We start from the raw sequence: 22,064 nt of genomic DNA on the forward strand, positions 1-22,064 counted from the left end.
TAGGCGAAGACACAAGGTAATGGCACAGTGTGGAGGCACAGGGTGTTTCCTACCTGGCAGGAGTCACCGGCGTACCCGGGCGGGCAGTCACACATCTCCACGCTGTGCGCGACGCTGCCGCTGCCCTCGCTGCTGGCTGCCTCCAGCCCGACCTCCCCGAGCGCCAGCCGCTGCGTCTCCGTGAAGTACAGGGCCCGGACCTGCAGGCCATCCAGCCGGGACAGGAGGGTCAGCAGCTCTTCCCGGGACACCAGCCGGCCGCTGCTGGCGTGCCTGAAGCTGCCCTGCACATCAAGGGGCACAAAATGAGCACAGCGCGGCAGCTGCTTGAAAGAGTAGCTTCAAAGAAGACCAGAGGGCAGAGAAAGGGAGAAAACACGCTGGAGTAGACTTGCCTAGTGCCAGCTGGTGTGGGGTAATAGAGTCCAGGAGCGCAGACACACAATGGGTGGAAAAAAGAATAATGCGCATGAAGAAAGGATGTAGCTTTGTGCAAGTATGGCTTTGAGGTATTAAAAACTGAAGAAGTTTGTAGGTTCTTCAGTCATCCAAATTTCGTTGAGATATCACCCACCAAACCATAAAAATGTGAAGGAAAATGCTTTCATTCTTAAGAGTAAGTGAAATCCTAGAAACCCAATCTTTTGGAGCTTTCTTACTGTTAATAAATATAGCATTGCTGAAAATGGAACTTGGCTTGAAGAAACATCTTCTTTGTCTGCATATGAAATAAATTACCCAGTTCAACCTTCTGAGCACAGGTTTAAGGTAGGAATAATCCCTGCTGAATTCACCTACCTGAATGTTGGACACCCCATTCTAAACTAGTACCTAGACACCAAGGAAAACAGATAACAATTCATTCCATCCCTATTAAGTAAAGTCTGTGGCTGCAATGAATCACCTTCTATTGAGGACTGATTCACCATTACTCCATTGGCCCTGGAGGGAATGCTGTGGGCTACATTGGACAAGATGCCCAGCCCAGAGGTGTTAAAATTAGGTGTCATGAACCAGAAACCCAGGTTCATTGTGGCAGTAAAGAGAGATAAAAAATGTTCTTTATATTTAAGGTCTACAGTGTTATTTATATTCCACACCATTACCAAGTATTTGGTATTTCTGCACATATTCTGCATGTGTGCATTTTTCTGTGACTCTGGAAGGAAAAGAAGGCCATTCCTTTTTCAGTTCTTACCTCAACCAGCTGCACTCGGCCATAATATTGACGATCAGGCAGTGGGTTGTTGGGATCCATATAAACAACTTCCATTTGTTGGCCCTATATGAGAATGAGGATATAACATTGCTGTTTCACTACTTGTTATGGGAAAGTGTTCAGATACAATAAAATTTGGTGAAGCACATTAATCCTGTTGTTTGGGGGATCAAAACTGAGTAATATTAGGAAAACTGTACACCTTTTTTTCAGGAAAGTGGTATAGTGAGCACTGTGTTCTGGTGCCAGCAAGGTTTTCACTGCTTTTGCCTATTAACAACCTTGTAAAACATCAAGAGAATCAAATTAATGCTGATCACCTTTCAAAGGAACTAGTTATTACCTTAGAATAAAAATGGTTTTGCATTTTGAAACATTCTTTTTTGCATCCCAGTGCACCAGCAACTTTGGGTATTATGGTAGCAGTTTATGAGGTACATTTCCCAATAAGAATCCTGGAGCATTCAATTGGTATTTCTGATGGGGTGAGGAAACAAAACATCCCCTTGAGAATCTCAACAAACAGTTAAAGATTTCAATTTTGGCTCTAAAGTGGTTAAATTAAAAAACTGTCAACCTAAATTGCATCTTTGTTTCCGTCCCTTGAACTCTTATAATTATGCTTAGTTTTATGTTGAAAAAAAAATCTCACAGAACATGAGATTAATTACACATGAAATCCAGGGCATCTTTTGCAGAGATGAGGCCATACTTGTTGACAAGTGTGCAATGCATTGATTATTTTTTTTTCCACAGGCATATTCTACAGAGAAAATCCCAGTTTATCTGTTTACTTGCTCTGCAAATCAGTTATGCTTAATAGTATGTTACTTTGGCAACAGAGACAGATGTGTTGATGGTTTTGAGCAAAATTAAGTAAAATCACTTTTATAGAAATAGTTATTGGTTTTAACAGTTAAGTTAATGTTTTAATAGTTAAGTCCACTATTTGCCATAGTTGTTAAGTAAGATGAAAATCATGTATTGCTTATAGGAAAAAAATAGTATTTTAAAGCTTACTGTGAGTCGTATATCAGGTTTCTTATCCAGAAGAACCATGCCCTCACTAGGTAAGCCAAAGGATTTCACTTGGTAACTTAGGAAGCCACCATATGAAGAAAGCTGTAACAAAATGCACAAGACCAGATATACTTTACTGCACTATTGCCTGATATTAATGTAAATTTTTATTCCAGTTTATCTCATCTTCCAGCACTATAAATAACACATTTACTCCTCATTCTTTAGAAAAAATATGAAAATATTGCTGTTTGGAAGAAGTCACTTTCTATTTTGTTTACTGTGTGTATCTGACATACGAGCAGATACTGTTTTCTGAAAGGTTACCTGTGTCATGGGGTATTTTTTTCATATTTGGGTTCACACCACCTGTGTCATGGAGAAATCCCATGGTTACATAAATATTGCTCTTCCCCTGACTGTACAGAGCAGATTTGGTGCATCAAGAACAGACATCAGACTGACAGTGAAAGTGGTGGTGAACCTCATGAATAGCCATGGATGAAAAGAAGGCAGACTAAGCAGGTTTAAAGCCAGCATTTTCTAAACTTACTGCAAACATGAATCCAATCAGGATTCCTTTGCCCTACCTTCAGGACAGAATTTCTACTGGTATCAGCTCTGTGGTAAGGAGACTGTGCCCTTAGGTTGAGTTGAAACCAGCTACAGGTGACCACAGGTGGCCTCAGACCCAACTGAACACGGGGCTGCTGCCCAGAACAGACACAGGCAAGTGTGGCTGAATTACCCAACAAACACAGCACGTCCCTGGTGCTGTGTGAGGGACTCAGTACAAAACACCCTGGGAGCACAGGAAGCTCCAGGCACAGCCTAGATAGCTTCTGTCCCAAGAAGACCTTCAAAGGAAGGTTTGCGGGTACCAGGTGAAATCAGGCATTATGTCATGGATGTCCTATTTTGGTTTGCACCTTTCTCATTTACCCTTGCATCTTATCCTTGGTTTTGCTATGGAAGAATTGCTTTGTCAGGTTCTGCTCTTCTACAGGGAAGATCTACTCCTCTGCATATCTCTGATGAATTACAAATAAAATACTGACATCTCAACACTAAATTTGTTCTGTGGATCATAGGTCCATAATTAATGCTATTCTCCTCATACAACTGCATTTTCAAAAGCATTATTTGGAACATTGGCTATAGTTTGCCAACACAATCAAATCACACTGTATAAATGAATTCTTTTAAAAAAACATGGAAATTCAAATTAGAGTTGATTTCCTATTTAACATGTTTAAGAACTGCACCATTTGAGAGGCTGTTAAATTACTTTTTCAATTTTTTTACAGGACAATACTGATGTTACAAACTAACCTCTGTATTCTGTAGTATTTATTTTCTAATGTCACAAATGGTGACATTAGAAAATAAATACTACAGAATATAGAGGTTAGTTATATAGAATGATAAAACACAAAAGAAAATGGGGACAATGTGATCTCAATTTCTCAATTACTCTTAGTTTCTGTACTGTTACGCATTTTATATTTTATTTCCTTTTAACTTTATATTTTATTTCCTTTTAACTTTGTAAACAAAAGACAGAGAGAGGAAAGAAAATATACTCTGCTAAATATAAATGTTCCAGTGGAACCAGTTTAAAAGTTCAGATAATGGAAAACAGTATTTATACCCTCATCATAAAGAAAAATAGCTGAAGTGATCTTGTTCATATTTTCCAAAAGAGATGCTATCACTGGAAGCAGACCAAACCCTGATATTTTCAAAACACAATAACATGAATAACTGGTAAATTTATGAACTAGTAAACTCACAGCTAGATAGCATTTTGGTGGGACTTTCATTACTGCAGTGTTGCCTGTGTTAAAATATACACTCATACACAGCATACAGCAAAAGCAGAACCCAAATTATAACTATTTTATTTGCAGTGCTGTCATTGTAAATAAGAGCAAGTAATGGCAGGCCTAGGACCTAGGCAGGTACTGGGACATGCAACATAAGTTAGCACTGATCTTACAACACATCAGCTGTGTTTAAAAAGGGTTATTGCCTGCTTTATACCTTGTTACTGAACAACAAGAATACTTTTGGTTTAACACTGCAGGTGATAATGTGTGCTTTAATATGAAATTCCTTTCAAAAATAATTTGTGGGCACTGAAATAAGAACCTTTATAATGTCAAGAAAAAGCACTCAAACTAAATGTGCCGTTCACCTGAGATATATATATACAGCTCTGAGCATAGGAGAGCAGGAAGAAAAATACTGCTCTAGTCTCTAAAATAAGGACTAGGAGAAACTTCAAAAATTGAACCATCTTTCATGTCTTGGTGTCAACACCATTTGTTTTCTCTTGTGTGTCAGTAGGATCACATCTGAAAAGGCTGTGTGTCCTGCAACAGGCTGGTAAGGATTGGCACTGTCAGAGCTCCAAGGAGGGGGCTCTGGGCCTGCAAGTCACCATTAGCAGAGTCCCCTGGTCGGTGTGATCCTCAGGCTGAGATGTTGATGGCACTAACCATGAGCAGAAGGCTGCTCCCACGCACGGGCTGACAGAGCAGCCACCAGCCCAAGGAACACAAAGGGCAGAAAACCAGTTGATGCTCTTCCCAAGCAGCATATCCAAAGCAAAAGGCTGGGGGCTTTTGTGTGCCACTGAGCACATAATCAGCTTTTACTTTCTTGGAAATCTGCCCAGGACATACTCAAGAGAATCTAAAGAATTGACAAGCCCTACGTGTTCTGGGTTTCAGAGCAGCCACATTGCCAAGTTCTACATGTTCTGGGCTTCAGAAAAGCAGCTGAAGGTACCACCTGCTTGAGCCATTGGAGCCATTGAGTTCTTGATCATGCTGTTCACATTAAGACCTGCCTGGCACCAAGCAATACGATGAATTCTGTGTTATTGGTTAATTTCAGAAGCATATTCAGAAGTAAAATGGTGTGATTCCTTGCATGACAGGTAAGAGAGACGAGTGAAGAGCGATAAACTTGTCTAAGAAAACCGATGAGACTCTTTTTCAATGACACTGGTAAAGAAATGATTACATGTTACTAAACCAGAAGAGCTAAGTGGCGTTTACCTTCTCTCCCAGGTAGGATGGTGGTGCTCTCCAGTACAAATTTTGCACAGAAGCTGGCAATTCTTGAACATCAGCCACTACACTGTTACTGACTGGATTGAAAGTGACTGGAATGTCCATATGTTCATCTACTGCCTCCAAGCGCCAGTTCCTCATATCCACAAACTAATGAAAAACATAAAGGAAACAAAAGTTTGCCTCGTCCTTTGTTAAAACTTTACCAAGTAATGAGAAAAAATTGTTTAGCAGCTTTAATTCCCTTAGATGAGATCCAACTTCTTCAGAGCCAGTCTGAAGTCTTTGAACAATGGATATTCCATGGACCTCAAAAGAGAGTGAAAATATGAAGATGTGCCAAAGCTACTTGGGACACAGGCATTTGGTTTGTCACCTGGAAACTAAATTCTGTCTTCAGCCACAGGAAGACATAGCCTTCTGGGAGTAACTAGGAATTGTGCACACAAACCCGAGGATATAATTTGGAGATGCTTTCTAAAGTCCATTCCGAAATCAAATTTTTGTCTCTCAAAGACAGAGTAAGGAACAGGTTAACTGTGAGGGAGGGGACATTGCATGACATTTTAGAGAGGCAGGCAACGTAGCCTAATATTCTGCCTCTTTAATGCACATTTTATGTTTATGGCTGTTGCTTCATGAAAGACTGTGCCTCTTTTTTTAATCATTATGCTGGAGGAAAGAGAGCATAATGTGTATGATGTACCAGCTTTTGGGGAGGACAAGTAATGACTAGAGGAAGTTTTTACTGATTTCACTTAGGCCACATTTTCACCTTTTGCTTGTAAACAGTAAAGGGCACAATCTGGATTGTATCTAGTCTATGTCTAAACCTTAACTAAACTCCTCATCCACCACTCTAGCTCTCCTCTTTTTTCCTTTCTCTTGCCTTTTTTCAAGCAGCTGTTGCCTTTTTTTTCAGTCACATTATTTTTCAGTCTACAGCCATTTATGCTACTAAAATCTTTGTTTCTCACACTTGATGTCATGTCTCTTTTACAGGGAGGTAAGAAAGACAATTTTCACAATCTCTATAGAATCTGTCACACAATTCTTAATGCATCTATAATATAGACATGGAAAATTATATGTGCTTATCAAAGCATGTTGAAGGAGATCATTGACTTCAATGATGACATAGAGCTTGAAGATAAAGCAAGCAAGATAAAGGCCAGCTCAACTTCAGTCCAACTAGTGACTTGTAAACAAACAGGTGAAAAGCGCCATTTCTGCAGAACAGCACTTTCAGACTACTCCTAATCTTGAGAAAGGTGTACTAAATCTTCACTTGGAGAATTGCTTGGAGAATATTTCTCATCCTTAGAAGGTAATAAAATATACTTTCAACTTTAGAAGAAATCTGGAATTTCCTTAATGGAACAAGTGTAAGTTCATGATAGAAAAGAAAAAAGATCTTTGGTACACCTTGGTTCTACGACGATCCGTGCTGCGACAGCTGCTGGTTGCCCCAAAACAAAAGCAAGGTGTGCATCCCCTGGGGTTAGAAGGGTTCAGATAAAAGGATCCTGGTCTGCAAGTGTCACATGCTGCACCTTCAACATTCTCCTGTTAGGACAGAGTTCAAAGAAATTCCAGTGCTTTACTTTTTGCTTTGCTGAGGTCCCCAACATTTCCTGCACATGAAACACATCTCCTGAAAGAATGTATATTTAAATGTATAGAAACAAATGAATGAAAATACGTGGTTGTCTGGATAGGCCACATTACAAATGCAAATAATACTGTCTTGGAGGCTATCTCATAAGCTTTCTTTGCAGTTTATAATCTGAAATGTAAACCACTGAGTAATATTTATTAGTCAGAGACAGCTGGTAACTTCCTTGCCAAAACCCTCCTGCTGGCTTTTGCAAACCCACAATATAAAAGGTCACTTGTGAAAGTTCACATTTAATTATGCAGATCAGAACAAAAGAAGATTTCCTAGCTATAATGATGTGGTAAAATGTCAACTGACATAATATGGCTAAAAAAAGCATGGTTCTTGGTTAACATTCAGGAGGCAAGATGCAGATGGATAAAGTGGATCTGTGCAGGGTACAGACTGCTTCAGTGATTCAATGGGCATCTACTCTGCAGCTCTCTAACATCCTGCAAAAACTAAGACCACCTGTACAACTGACAGATATTGAAGCCATTAAAAATGGTATTTAATGTGACCATGATAATCTGTGCACATACTGCAAAGTGTGATGGCTTTGTACAGCTGCATTTAATTTTTACCGAAAATTTACTGATAAACTCACTTTGTCCACCCCATTATATAAGAAACAGTCACTGGTAAGCAAATCATGCTTGTGAATGCAGAAGTAATTTGATTTATCTGACCTTGCAAAGACAAGTTCCTGTCTGGGGATCACAAACATCTGGCTCTGTTCCATCTCTGTTACATCTACATGGCACACAGTTAGGGAAACCATAAGTTCCAGGAGCACACTGATCACACCGACGTCCTTTTATTCCTGGTTTGCATCTTTATCAAAAAACAGGAGTGAGTCAATAAGGGAGGTAGGAATGGAGCAGGGAAGGGAAAATAACACCACAGGTAGGTGGATATTCAAAGGGATTGCATGGCTGGGACACAGCTGTATGACTTCAACAGAGAAAAAGCAGCAGGTTAGTATTGTTGTCAGAGTTTGAATAGTGTGACTCAGATTTTGAATAGTGTGACATTTTTAATGGCCACAGAACTGAGTGGGAATGGATTTGACTTTGAAGGATAAAAATGCTCACAATAGAATTAAGACTTCTGCAGCTATTCAGGGCTCACAGTGCAGAATTACCCTCTGTACATCAAGGTATAAAACTTGGACATGGAATTTAGGTAAGCAGAGCTGGAAGAAGATTTATAGCTGGAAAATGTGCCTAGGCATTACTCAAGACATGCATCTGGTAACAGAGAAATGGGGAATTGTGAGCATATGAATAATTACAGGGGTCTCAATCACCCACAAAGCTTGGGTTAGTTTACAACTGTTCTCAGTGGATAGAATCCATTTTGCTTACACTGAAGAGTGAAAATCCTAAATTTCCCATACTCTCTCCAAACACCCGAAAAAGCATTGAAGCAAACCATTGTTTATAATACACACAACCCAAACTTACCTGCATTGCCCAGTGGTTTTATCACATTCTGGGCTTGCCACATCAACAATTCCTTTTTCTGAGCAGTTGCAGCTCTTGCAGCCAGCAAGGGGATGATAGCTGAAGTAATATTTCTCACACACTTCACATTTTGGCTTCACAGTTCGTGGAGGGCAAATGCATTTACCAGTCACATCATCACAAAGATGCTGCCCACAGTTGCATACTAGATCAAAGAAATCAATCACATCTCATCTTACAACAATCAACTCTTACTGAATATGTAACAAATACACACAACCTTTATGTATAGAAAATATGACTCTTTTCTCTCACTAAAGTTCAGGGTCACAGAAACCAAATATGTGACTGCAACAATTGTTTCAAAGAGCACATTTAGTGCTTGGCACTTTTCCATGGATTGGTTGCTTAACTTCACCACAGACATTGTTTATCACTTGCCAAAACTGCCAAGGATTAGTTTTGGTGTCAAGGGCATGACTTTTATAAAGCAATATTTATAAACATCAAGTATAGTATCTATGAAAGCAGCTGAGGACTGTTGGTGTAATCTATAGATCTGTAGTTATTATTAACATCAGAATTTGAGGAATTAGGAATGCTGTGTCTCTGGTTATCTATGGAAAAGCTTGAAGGTGTAAAATGGGATTAAACATTAACAACTTGGAAATGACTTAGCAGTCAGTGCAGAAAAAAATCAAATTCACTGGAATAGCAGCAACATGGATTTCAACCAGTTCAGCTGTAAGCCTGATCAGACAACAAATGCAAAGGGTCACTTCATCATGAGCTAGGTGTGCTTTAGGGGAATGGGATTTCTTCTGCCTTAAACTGGAAGCCATGCTATGTTAAAGATAAAACAGCCTGACCAGCCTCTCACAGGATCAGGCTCTACAAAGAAAAGTCAGGTTGCAGTACACCTGCAGCAAATTCAGAGGATTCAGCAGGTGGCCAGGCCAGGAGCTGAAGGAACGCAAGCACACACTCACACTTGCAAAAGGGGAATCCATAGTAGCCGGTTTGGCACCGGCTGCACTGGCGACCGACGACATTGGGTCTGCAAGCACACTGCCCTCCCAGGGGCCTGCACGTAGGGCTGGTGGCACCTGCGCTGTGGCAGTCACATGGCAGGGCTCCGTTGTTGTAGAAAGCCACCAGCGACCTCACGGAGTCCTTACAGAAGGCCGATGATCGTTCTGGGCTGTTTAAATTGAAATATAAATCATGTCAGTGCTAGCACTCAGGATTGCTATGAGAGTGCTTTGCAGTGGTTCAGTAAATTAGGGTTCTGTCTTTCAAGCAGTTTGACATAAGGATGGCATCAGCACACATGCAAGGATATACTTGAATTAAATTGGGGTGAATAGCTTTGAACATGCAGGTAAGAGGTTTTATCAGAGCAAGTGTGGATTAGTTGTATCAGTTCAGACACGCCAAGCAAAATACCAAATACCAAAGATGGAAATACCAAAGACAGGAAGATGACATAGATTTTCCTCTTTTGTACTGTGAGTAATAAAGCTCTACCTTTACATTGCATTTGCAATAGAAAGTCATGGAAAAGTGACTCATGGAAATTCAATAGGCTAGCATAAGCTGTGAAAAGCATTTTAATGTAGCACAATTATAGGGATTTAAGGCAGCTCTTTAACACAGAGTAAAAGTATTATTATTCCTAGTTTGCTGTCAATGTTCTGTGTTTTAGAAAGTGATGCTTACTCAATATAAAAACTGTTTCCTCCACATTGGCTGATAAAATCAAATGACTTGTCCACTGTCTCTTTGTCAAGAATTGTGTAACTGTAGGTGTCTGCTGGAACAACTAAGATATTTTCCTTAAAACAATAAGAAAGCTAAATTGTACATTTCAGAGAAAAACAAAAATATACAAGCTAAGGCATTTACATATTTAAATGTAGCTTCATTATACATTCTGGATTTTTTCAAAACCTTTAAGATTTTAACCAAAATAAGAGAATAAACTTTGCATACTGCCCTCAAAGTTGTGATGCTACAAGCAGTGTACAACAAAAACAGTGCAGAGTATCTTAAAAATTTAAAATAAAATCAGTGCAAAAGATGCTAAAAATCTGAAACACAACATTAAAAAATTATTCTTTTTGGATTTTGTCTTTGCATCTCTCTGTAAATGAATGGTGGAACTGAGAATAACGTTTTCAAGTACATTTAGGTAATACACATACCAGAACCAGTGTTCTTCCATCTGGTATCATCACTGTAACAGAGACCATGGCTTCAGAAATGTCAAGCTCAATTTGGTTTGCTGCAACCACCTGAACCCGACAGCCAGAAGTATGAGGGCAGAATGAAGCATTAAAAGTACCTAGAAGAAAAAAATATATTGGGTTTATGTGAGAAGGTTTTGATTGCAGAGGGCTACTGGGGTGGGTTCTATGAAAATCTGTAAGAATATTCTTCCTTGTCCCACAGAGCCAATCCCAGTCAGCTCCAAGACAGACCCAGCACTGGCCAAGGCTGTGCCTGACCATGGTTGTGCCTCTGGAATAACATATTTAAGAAAGGGGGAAAACTCCAGCTCAACAGCAGGTACAGCCAGAGAGAAGAGTGAGAACATGCAAGAGAAACAAGTCTGCAGTCACCAAGGCCAGTGGAGGATGAGAGCTCCAGGTGCTGGACCAGAGATCCACCTGCAGCCTGTGGAGGAGACCCCCTCAAGAGCAGGTGGATGCCCAATAGGATCTGTGAACCTCTGGAAATTCCACACTGGAGCAGTCTCCTAGCAGGCCTTGTGACCCCATGGAAGGCACCCACACTGGAGAAGTTAGTGAAGAATTGCAGCCCAGGAGAATGACTCATGTTGGAGAAGCTGGTGGAGGATTATCTCCCATGTGAGAGATCCTACACTAAAGCATGAGAAGAGTGTGAGCAGTCCCTCGCTGAGGAGGAAGGAACACAGGCAACCTGAGATGAGCTGAGTACAGCCCACGCTCTCTGTACCCATGTGCCACTCGGTGGGAGGAGTTGGAGACATCTGGGAGTAAAGCTGAGCCCAGGAAAAAGGGAAAGGTGGAAGCAAAGTGTTTGAAACTTTGGGCACCTGATGCCTATCCAGGATCAAGCCAACACAGCTCCATATCCCAAAATGCTAAGAAAGGAAAGGGGTTAGGTCAAAATCAGGTGCCTACCTGACCACACATGTCCTGCATTCACATGGACTTGCACAGAGAACACTGGGTGTGCCGGCTGATAAAAATGTACCACAAATACGTATCTGCCCAAGTGGGGCACTCTGCCACTCAAGGTGATCTGGTTCTGGAGAAACAAGAACAGTTCTGGTATTAAATCATAGAATCACAGAATAGATTTGTTTTGTGAAACATTCTTGGGCTTACCAGCTGTGCTCAGTGCCCTCTACCTACGGTGAAAGAGAGGGGGCTTAGCATCTCTCAGCAAGTTCAATTTCTTCAAGGAAAATGGCATTGCAACTGCATGCTCTGTTTGCCTGCCAAGTACATTTAACATTCCTCTGCAGTCTATAAGACTGTTGTGTAGTCCAGAAAGAAACTGGTATTTGGGGTTTTTCCTCTCCCATTCTTTTTATTGTCTCTGCGGCTTACTCAGTTTGCAATATTTTCATCACATCACATCATCCGTTTTGATCATCTTACAGAATTCAATCTATTTAACTTTACTAAGAACATACCTTGTGACTTGCAAAACAAAGTTTTCAAAATATGAGGTACCTGGAATGGTGTCAAGGTGACTCCATGAACTGAACCAGCAGGAAAAGTGGCACTCAATGGGTCATGAAGTATATTCTCCTGTACTTCAGAAATCTTCCCGTCTTTGAATGCATCCAAAACCAAAGCTCCTGGTGGAGTCTCAAAATCTGAGGGAATGCATGCTGCACTAAAAACAGAACCACAGTAATCATCCTTAGGGCCAGGAGAAAGTTTTAATCATAACAGGAAAGGCTGCTGACTTTAAAAGTCAGTGTATTAGACTGCATTGTAATTGATAATGCAATAATAACCCTTGTACCTATTTGGATTCTTTATGAATAATCAGAAAGTAAATGAAAACAAGAGGTATGGACTTAACTTCCATAAGAACGGGAAAGTGTGTACACTTTTAATGTATTAACTGGTTTTATTCACACAAAATTCACATAACTTTAAGTTTCAGTGGAAAGAATTTGCTGAGGAAGAGGAAACTTAAAAGAATCAGGAGTACTAAAAATTAAATACATTTCAGTTAATCTAGTTAGTTACATTCACCAGAATCTGTACTAATATTGAATTCTCAGTTCTACAAATATTTACATAGGTGTATCCTTTAAACATGCAAGTTTTCCCACTGAAGTCAATGGGACTAAGGTATTTAGAAGTTAAGTGTATACTCAAATATTTGTAGAACTGGAGCCAAAATAAATAACAGTACTCCTGGAAAGCATCCTTATGCATTCACTGCCGTGTTTAACTATTTCTTCCTTGGCATATTTAATTCTGGGATTGAGGGAAGAATTTTCCAAGACTTCAGGATAAAAATATTTTGGGGGGTTTCCTGGCTGTATTTAATCACTTCTAGTAAGTACTCAACAGACAATGATTAATCTTTGCTCAAGACAGACCCAGAACTGGAATGGCAAGTATGTTTCAGGGCCAGAACTGTGGGAAATCATGTGCAGCATCCACTTACAATACTGTTAAACTGAGCCAAGCCTCTGCATCTTTCAACTTGATGGACTTAAAACACTTTCAGGTAAGCAAAAATGCTGGCAGATAACAATAAAAATGAAACAAAAACCGACAGTAAACAATGTAAATGTAACAAGAGTTTAAAAAAATACCCAACACAAAACCAAAGTCAAATATGTAAGTTTCTATATTAATTTTATTTTGAATCACGTTTTTCACTCACCTTTCCCTGTTTACTCAAAATATAAATGCCTATATTTGCAAAATAAATTTGGTGAAGGACAAGTATTTTCAGTCTTACAAAGCTGCTCTCAATAGTAACACTGAGCAGGAGAATTAAAGCTGTGATTCAACGCTATGCATGTTTGGAAACCAAGCACAGTCACATGTTTTTATCCAATTTACTACCCAGGTTTTTCTGCTTTCTGTTTCAATTCAACCATTATATTACAAGCTACCATTTGGAAAACTATCAGACCAAATCACCAACTCTTTTTGCCTCTTAAGTCTTGCAAATGGCATTTACTTTTATTTTGAGACCCTTCCCACTGCTAGATCAGTAGGAAGAAAGCTTTAGGAGTAGGCATCACGAGGCACATCCTGGGGAGTTCAACAGGCACTGAAATGTGGAGGTCCCTAATTTGGAAGCTGCAGTGACAATTCCTCTCTGTCCCAAAGAACAAAAGGTGGGGAGGGGAAGAGCTTCAATAGGACAGAGGAGATGCTCTGCAGAACCCAAACCTCACCACTGAGGAAGGCAAGGTTCAGGTTCAGATTTTCACAGCAAGAAAAGAGCTGTCAGCCTGGATCAATCAAGCAGTACATGACTCCCCTAATTACTGGTCCTATGAAGTATGATGGAGAAGAAGGATCAGCGGGCATTACTGTGTGAGGTGAATAATGAGGGCACACCCACCTTAGGGCCCCACGATGACAGGGAAAAGGGAATGGCTTGTTTGGGAAGCAGGGGTTTTCATGTTGAGTAATTTGAGGCTGCCAAATTGTGCCTAAAAGGGCAGTCACATCCCACACATAGTGACAAATTAAAGCCATTTTGGGACAGCTGAAGCAGTAACACGCAGAAGAAAACTTCAGATGGAACAGTAAGCATTTCAGGCCACTAAAGTAGGAACGATTTTCCAGCTTGGACACCTGTCCTACTGGATGGCATGTGAAAGATGCGTGTTTTCTCACACATCAGCACTGGGAAGTTCAGATGGGGCAGGAAAAGGCTCTTATCAACAAAATTCTGTGCAAAGACTGTAGATTAACACTAACATTTTAGCTTCTTTACAAAGACTACTTTACAGAAATGGCCTACAAATCACCTGTGGGTCACTGAGTAAAGCTTCACTCAAAAAAATTAAAACACCATTTATTCTACCTTTCAAGGTTGTCCTCAGATAATAGGAAGGATAAAACCAAGCAAGTTACCTTCCATCACTGTTACTCCTGTAAGCAGCTATGCACTGTACTTTAGGATCCACGTATTCTGGAGTAAATTCTTCAGCTGATATAATGCAAACCTTGTGCTGAAAAACAAGCACAAGACACAATTAACAATTAATATCATAAATAACAGGGCCAGGCCTGAACAGGAAGGATGAAGCCTAATTTTAGCATAGGGAGATATAAGCCCAAAGCCATGTTCTGTCATAGACCTCCCACAAGATTGTGGATACCTTTACCTCCCTGCACCTCAATGCCTCAGGGTTAAATAGCATTTTTCTGTCCTTGTCAAGGGAATATTGGCTGCTCAGGAGAGACATAACTAAAAGGTAAGCATATATGTGTGGTAAAGGCAAAGACAGAAGACCAGCTCAAAGGTTGAGAAGCAAGGCAAGGAATGTAGAGAAGTAGGAGGGAAAAGCTCTTTGAGACTTTTGGACCCTGGGGGAACTCCCAGACTTTCTCAAATAAAGGCACAAACACTTGCTAGTGCAAAGTCCATGGGAGTGAGTTTCAGTGACACCAGGATTTCCAACCCAGTATTCAGAACTCATTTCAAAAGAAGCAAGACCTCATATGGGCTTTTTTATTTTAACTAAAAGTGGACATGAACAAGTGATATGTGGTAGTCCTGCTGTACCCATAGTGGTAAGGACATGAGGGAAAGCATTGGAGGTGGCTCCCATTTGCCTCTCTGCTCTGTATGAAGGGAACACATGAGTGTCTTCAACCCCAAAACTGCTGCCATTGACTTCTTGGTCAGTGTCTACATACCAGAAGCACCTCTTTTCCCTTTTCCCATCTTTTGCTAAGTGCAAACTTTACAATTAAAGACTGTGAAGGTCGAATCCTGTTAGCACAGCAGTTGCTGCCAGAAGCTAACAGAAATTGTAAATGGTATTAGTTTACACTGACTCATGAAGTGAAGAAAGCATGTATCAGCTGTTAGTTCTACTAGTTGTTACTAGCTGGGTTGGAGCTCAAGATTTTAACAAAATTTGTGTTTCTAAAATAGAAAGCAGAAACAACACGTAAGAAAATTTAGTCACCAGAAAAGTACATTCCTGGTGTGGCCAAAAGAGGTCAGTGAAGGCTTTTTATTTAAAATATCTAAAAGCTAAACGATTAATGAATGCATTTATTACCTGAATTTTGTAAGAGACCTGGGAAACTCCTACATGGGTTTTGAGGATTTAGAAAAAAAGAAAAATAAAAAAAGACAATAAAAGATTATGTATGAAAGCTACCAGAATATGTTTCCTCTAAAGTTTACTTGGAGAAGTGAGAGGAGAACTGAAATAAAGCACAAGAAAGCTGGAAAAAACCTTGCCAATAAGGGCAAAGTTCTGTTTGTCTTTGAAACTGACAGGTTTACTTCAGCATTCTGGGATGTATATAAAGCATGTCTAGTCAAGCATCTAACATACATAACTTCACATGTTACCTTACAGAATGTGAACACAGGGAGACAAATATCTTTGTTTACCCCACCAAGGAACAAGTATGACCAAAGGGAAAAGGAAATGTGAACTTACCAGAAGAAAATTACTTGATGACGCCTTCAGATGTATCTTTGTGTCCGCTAGAAGGTCATAGGCTGCGACGCGGTTCCTGTCATCAACCACAACGCTGCGACAAAGGAAACTGAGACAGAAGGCAGGATTAAGGATGAGCCTGCTGGCATTGCCACGTTGTTTAGGCTGTCACCAAGCTTCACTGCCTGGCTGCTGGCCAGCCACAGCACCTGGCCCTCCTGCTGGACCATGACTAACCTGCCTGTGGCCACTATGGAACATGCACTGTCCTCGCCAGTGAAGCACAGGATCTACCATGTACAAAACACTGCTTATCCTGGGGGGGTTAGAGCTGAAGCCTCCAGATCTCAGATCAGACTCCCACCTGAGCTCCTGGCTTCAGTAGGATGTGGACAGACAGCCACACATAGATGCTACCAGCAGATGTTTTCACACTCGGTAACATGTGTGTAACTAATATTCTCCTGCCTGGGCTGTGTTCCTTGAGATGCCAGCAACTCAAGTTGCTCCTTTCTACCACTGCCATGTGCCTCTGAGGATGTGAATCAGCAGCTCTTGCACACACAGTGGCAGGTGGGAAAGGCCTGATTTTAGGAAGCTATTCTGTATGCTGAGATGCTCCTCAATGCAAGTGAAAAAATGGGTTTGCCTCCTCTACAAACCAGAGAATGTGGAAGTTTCACTCTTGTTTAAAGCATATATCAGAAAAAAGGTCAGCTCAGGGCTAGGGACATGTCCAACTAGAGAAATATAGGTCCCTTACTCATGATTTGCTCAAAGCCTGTGACGTTTTATTCTCTTACCATTTGGAATATTCAAGCTCACTGAGTTGTAAGAAAGTCTGGCACAATATATTACAAATTCTACAAGTTACTGTTATCTACATGTACCTCACTATGTCATTGCTTGATTTATTTTTTATCAGAAGAGACTTGCACCTTCCTGTTTGGGAAAGATGACACAGCACCTCGCTCACCATGTGACCACTCAGTTCATGCAGAATGTCTGCAGAAGGGATTTGCTGCATTGCTACATTAAAGCAGCCAGAGCTTCCTTTGTATTTCCATGAACACATTTCCAATGTATCATATAAATAAACAAGTATGTTCAAAATCAGCCCATAAAATGCGGGGAAAAAATGTGTTTTGGGGAAAAAAACACCAAAACCCCAATAAAATGGAAGATTTATAGCAAGAAGTTTGGGGCTCAAAGTGTTATGTAATAGGCTAAAAATAAGAGATTTCCCCAGCAATAACCTGACAAGGTCACTGCTCCACATGGCTGTGCCCTGTATCACAAACATGCTGATGAAAATTATTTTTCTTACTGAGCAATTTCGTCCTGAATATCCCTACGCCTCCATTCAGCCAAGCAGTTGGCTCATGGGAGTAAAAGCTGCATGTCTGTAGTCCCCTGGCACTGGGTAGGCTCTCCCAAGGGCTCAAAATAAGCTGAGGTGCTCAAGTGTCAAAGATAATCTCACTCAGGACAGGCAAAATCTCTTGTGCAGAAACATCTGCAGTAACCTCATAAGTCAACAAGGATAAAGAAGCATTTGGCTGAAGACATTGCCTACAGCCTAAGAGCCAGAGGATGACTACAGGCAGAATTTCAGAGACCTTTATACTTCTGCTTCACCAAATCTTGTTAGAAACGGTGGGAATACTCTTGTAACACTGGCTGCTACATTTTTTATAGCCAAAGCCCTTGGACATAATTTTAACTCAAGAAAATCAGTGCAGGCATCTGCAGCCAGCAGTGATGCTCTTCCACTGGACTTGGAGATTAGTAGTTTATAAGGATTTAAAAATGTAAATAAAAAAAATTTAACCCTTTGAATAGGAAAACAATTCATATAAGCAGTAGCAATATTTAATGAGCTGACTGCACAAAGAGAATTAAAAACCTCTACAAAATCCACAGAATCCTGCACTTGCTTTTAAATCACCCTAGAATTTGAACAATCTACATGGTAAAATGGATTCAAATATATAAAAACAGTATAATTATATTCCAAATGCTTATTTAACAATTTAGTGATTACTTCAGAAATTCTTACCTGTATTTACAACTGTATATTCTTACTCTGCCTTCAGTGACAGGTCCAGGGCTATGCACTGTTACCTCTGCAGTGTTTATCTGATCCTCTTCATTAGCATACTCAAAAACCAGAACATAGCGACCCACTTGAGGAACATTTATGGTCAGCTCTAAATTGACCTGGGTCAAAATAATTGAAAAACAAAAAAGGAGTTAAATCTGTTACTCCCTTTTCTTGCAGGAAACTCCCATTTCCTGTTCTTTGGACTGGTCAGCATTAGTCCAGAGCCAGTCCTGCAGTGTCTCAAAAAAAGACACCCAGCAGAATGCAAACAATGCTTATAAATATCACTTTGTCCTCTAACAAGAGTCAAACAAGTTCAAGAAACAGCTGCCATTATAACTGTTCTAGGAAAGCTGTAAAACAACCCTGGGAAATTGCTATACTATTATTTCTCTTCTCCCCAGCAGAAAGGGAAGAAATGTTATGATGCTAAAAAATTGTCACCATCATCTCTAAGCAATCCTCAACAACATACAAAAACTGAGTTCACTTCTCCACTGAAAAAATATTTCCAGGAACACAAAATTCCTACTATAGCAATGCTGTATTTTGATACCCTACTCCCTGAAGAGCGAAAGCATCTTCTCCAGCAAACAATAACACTTGAAAAGCAGCAAGTTTTTCTTTTAGGTTTCTTGCACAAAGTGGTTAACACAATATTTGATGCAAAATACTTCTAAGTAGTTAAGTGCTGTGGTTACAAAGGTTTTGCTTCAGTTGACTACATAATTATTTTCAAATTTTTCTCAGTATTTCCTTAGGCTACAAACACTTAAACAGGTAAATAATTCTGTCAACAGCCCTCTTGACTTCACTGCAATTATTCATACCAGTAAATTTTGCACATACATCAGTGATGAAGCACCAGAGCCTGTGGCATATGAATATTCTTGTTGTACTTGATATTTTTAAAATAACTATCCAAGCACAGTAATAGAGGCCGTAGTAATTTTACATCACTATCACATACTTGGTAAAATATCTTAGTTTTTGCCAAACACACAGTAGATCTTCTTATTTCATAGAACGTTTTGCTTTCAAAGGACCTACAGCAGTAGCATAATTGCTTCTGCTTGTTTTTCAGTAAAGCAAACATTTTACCTAAGTGTAGCTATCTAAGAAATAAAAAGATTAATTTAGAGTGATGCATGTATACAATTTCTGCTGACAAATCATTGTGTCATTTCTTCTGAATAAGCCAGTATGCCTAAAGGAGAAGGATTTTTATTTAAGGAAATGCTTTTGCCAGAGTGGAACGTCCACTCCTGTCACAGTTATAAATCTGCCTACACTGATACTTTAACATAGTTTTGTCTAAAATGCAGAGCTTGGTACCGAGTCAGTTTTAGGGAGGTGTTAAGATCTGAAAATCCTGAGCCGTAAATCTGCAAGCATTTTAGTCTGGTAGGTTTATACTTAACAGCACAGATGGGACTGCAATAAGCAGGCAGGAACCTGACCTCTCTTCCAGTGATGTGGGCCATCACTGGCTGACTGGGAGCTGGCTGTTGCACAGGTATTCTTCTGGATTCTCCCCCGTGTCTGAAATGCACTGCCTCCGAGCCAAGGACACAGGAAAATCTGTCCAGGGGCAGATGCTGATACAGCAAGCAGCTTACACCAAAAAAACCAAAAAACAAAACACAGGATTATTATTGTTTTCAAGTGCAGCAGGATGATAACAAAATAAACCAAGGCATGGTTTGGGCTGTAGCACATCTACTGACTGTTCTGCTGAATCAGGCCCGGGATGTGTGCAAGGCTCCGTAACTGGGATCTGCAACAGGGACGCCTCGTAGTAATCACTAGGTAACAGCACCAGATAATCCTAAGAACAAAGAATGCAACAAATGCTAAAGCACTCAAATAATGACAAAAAGAACATCTCCAGGCTTTCACTATATAACAATGAATAAAACCAATCACAGAAACAATTTGTGCAGAGGGTATCTGCAAAATGTGGGTGGGGCTTTTTCTGTTACTACTTGGGCCAGTAACATCAGAATGTGTTTCCCTGACTCTGTAATTTCAGAAAGATGGCATGAAGGCAGCTGCCCTGTGGTCAGGGAAACTCTGAAGCCACTCTCCCATCATGTGTTGGACAAAGTGTAGTGAAGGGAGCTTCCCTGCAGCTCAGTAACACACAGCCAGATGCCTGCAGTTTTCATCCATGAGTGCAACCCACAAGCACACATCTCAACTCTGGGTGAGTTTTTGTTCTGCCTTGCTTACTTAAATTAACATATTAGAGCTTAAATATAACAACTGTTAATGTGAGAACATGATGGGCTAAGATTATCAATACATACCTTTTCAAAGATATTAGTGAAAAAATCCAGCACAATAATATTTCTCACTTTCAGCAAGAAATATATTTGCAAGCTCTTTACTAGCACTTCATGTAGTATTCCATAAATTTAACACAGCCCCAGGTTTAATGACTGGAGACACTGCTTTTTATCCCTGTACGAAATATGTAAGAGTTCCAGTACGCTGTCTTTGTGATCATATTTAAGGTTTTTCATAAATGATCATCTCAAACAATTTCTCTTTCTCTAGAAATTTCCTAGAACTGCTGCTAGAAAATTTTTCAGTTTTTCAGTGAATGAAAGCAGAGAAAAACAGGAGGATAAAAGCAGTCAGAAATTGACCTGCTCATAATGCAGCCCATTTTACAATACTCTTATGAAGATTTTTTTGTCAAGAAACTAAGGCCTTGGCTGAGCTAAGCTCTAGACACAAGACTGGATACGTAAAAATTACTAATTTTTGTGAGCACTTATGATTTGTGTTGTATGACAGTAATACCTTATCATTTGAAGGTACAGATTCCATATAAGACTTAAAGTCTGTAAGGAGAAGAAAGATCAGAGCAGGAGAAAGTCAGAAGAAATAAGAGGCAGAACTGTAAATTTTCATAATTGTATTCTGTTCCTTTCACTAGCGCTGAATTTCACTTGCTTGCAGGGTTCTTCCCAGCAAATAACTCCAGAGCAGTAACTTCATGACAACCTTCAAGCAGTTGTTTTCCTCAATTGTTTTCTTACCAAGAGGACTTCCTCTGCCATTATACTGACAGTCCACGTGCCTGGAGCCAGTGAGAAAGGCTCTGTGGAGCTTTTTCCTGGGATTGTGATAAAAGCTGGCTCCTTGCTGGGTGGGAAGACAAACTCTTTGCTCTGAGCAGCCCCTGCCAGAAAAAAAAAGATCAAGTAAAAAAAATTAAGTGACTGTGTAAAATGTCTCTACTTGCTTAGTGGGCTGGACCGATAATTTGGTCTATTAAACTTTGTTTGACAGGAGTTGATCAATGATTTTCAGTCAACATGCATTAGAAATGCACTCAACCAGACACAGAGCTATGCAGTGGTTGTTGTTTGCATTCTTATTGCATTCTTATTACTCTTGAGCAAACTGGTACAGAAAAGCAGAGTTCTGCCCCTGCAATGGCCAATTTTGCAATATCTGAAACGGTCACTTTTTCACTTTCCCCTTCCATAATTTTCCATTCAACCTCTCTCTGCACTGACACTCAAGATATTCAACTGACACATTCTTGTGTGACTTTAAGTCAAATACTTCAGGTGTTGGAGGTTCTCAGCACCATCTAAAATGCTTACTTACAGACAGATAACTTCTAGGCAGAGATGATGGGCCAGTTGTGGATGCCCCATCCCTGGCAGTGTTCAAGGCCAAGTTGGATGGGGCTCTGAGCAGCCTGGTCTAGTGGAAGGTATCCCTGCCCATGGTAGGGGGGTGGAACTGGATAATTTTTAAGCCCCCTTCTACCCAGATAATTCTGTGACTCCAAGTACTACAGAAAGAAAGCTGTGGTATGTTTTGTCAAATAGAAGT

General features: G+C 40.1%; 1 protein-coding gene across 1 annotated transcript in view; it reads right to left on the reverse strand.

Annotated features, from left to right (window-relative positions):
* The window catches only part of LAMA3 (laminin subunit alpha 3), a 100,026-nt gene that overhangs the window by 39,636 nt on the left and 38,326 nt on the right, over window positions 1-22,064 (reverse strand). The window contains exons 22-39 of the mRNA XM_054284554.1: window positions 21,257-21,399; window positions 19,937-20,037; window positions 19,670-19,823; window positions 18,165-18,325; window positions 16,106-16,214; window positions 14,556-14,653; window positions 12,168-12,333; window positions 11,610-11,736; window positions 10,647-10,786; window positions 10,162-10,277; window positions 9,432-9,643; window positions 8,443-8,647; window positions 7,666-7,810; window positions 6,745-6,885; window positions 5,305-5,469; window positions 2,240-2,341; window positions 1,199-1,282; window positions 54-284 (exon numbers count right to left, since the gene is read on the reverse strand). Coding sequence (XP_054140529.1) covers window positions 54-284; window positions 1,199-1,282; window positions 2,240-2,341; window positions 5,305-5,469; window positions 6,745-6,885; window positions 7,666-7,810; window positions 8,443-8,647; window positions 9,432-9,643; window positions 10,162-10,277; window positions 10,647-10,786; window positions 11,610-11,736; window positions 12,168-12,333; window positions 14,556-14,653; window positions 16,106-16,214; window positions 18,165-18,325; window positions 19,670-19,823; window positions 19,937-20,037; window positions 21,257-21,399 — 2,600 coding nt within the window. The remainder of the gene's footprint in view (window positions 1-53; window positions 285-1,198; window positions 1,283-2,239; window positions 2,342-5,304; window positions 5,470-6,744; window positions 6,886-7,665; window positions 7,811-8,442; window positions 8,648-9,431; window positions 9,644-10,161; window positions 10,278-10,646; window positions 10,787-11,609; window positions 11,737-12,167; window positions 12,334-14,555; window positions 14,654-16,105; window positions 16,215-18,164; window positions 18,326-19,669; window positions 19,824-19,936; window positions 20,038-21,256; window positions 21,400-22,064) is intronic.

The sequence above is a fragment of the Melozone crissalis genome, unplaced genomic scaffold (genome assembly GCF_028551555.1).
Source record: "Melozone crissalis strain CALT ecotype California unplaced genomic scaffold, PUWL_Pcris_2 ptg000042l_1, whole genome shotgun sequence".
Classification (NCBI taxonomy): Eukaryota; Metazoa; Chordata; class Aves; order Passeriformes; family Passerellidae; genus Melozone; species Melozone crissalis.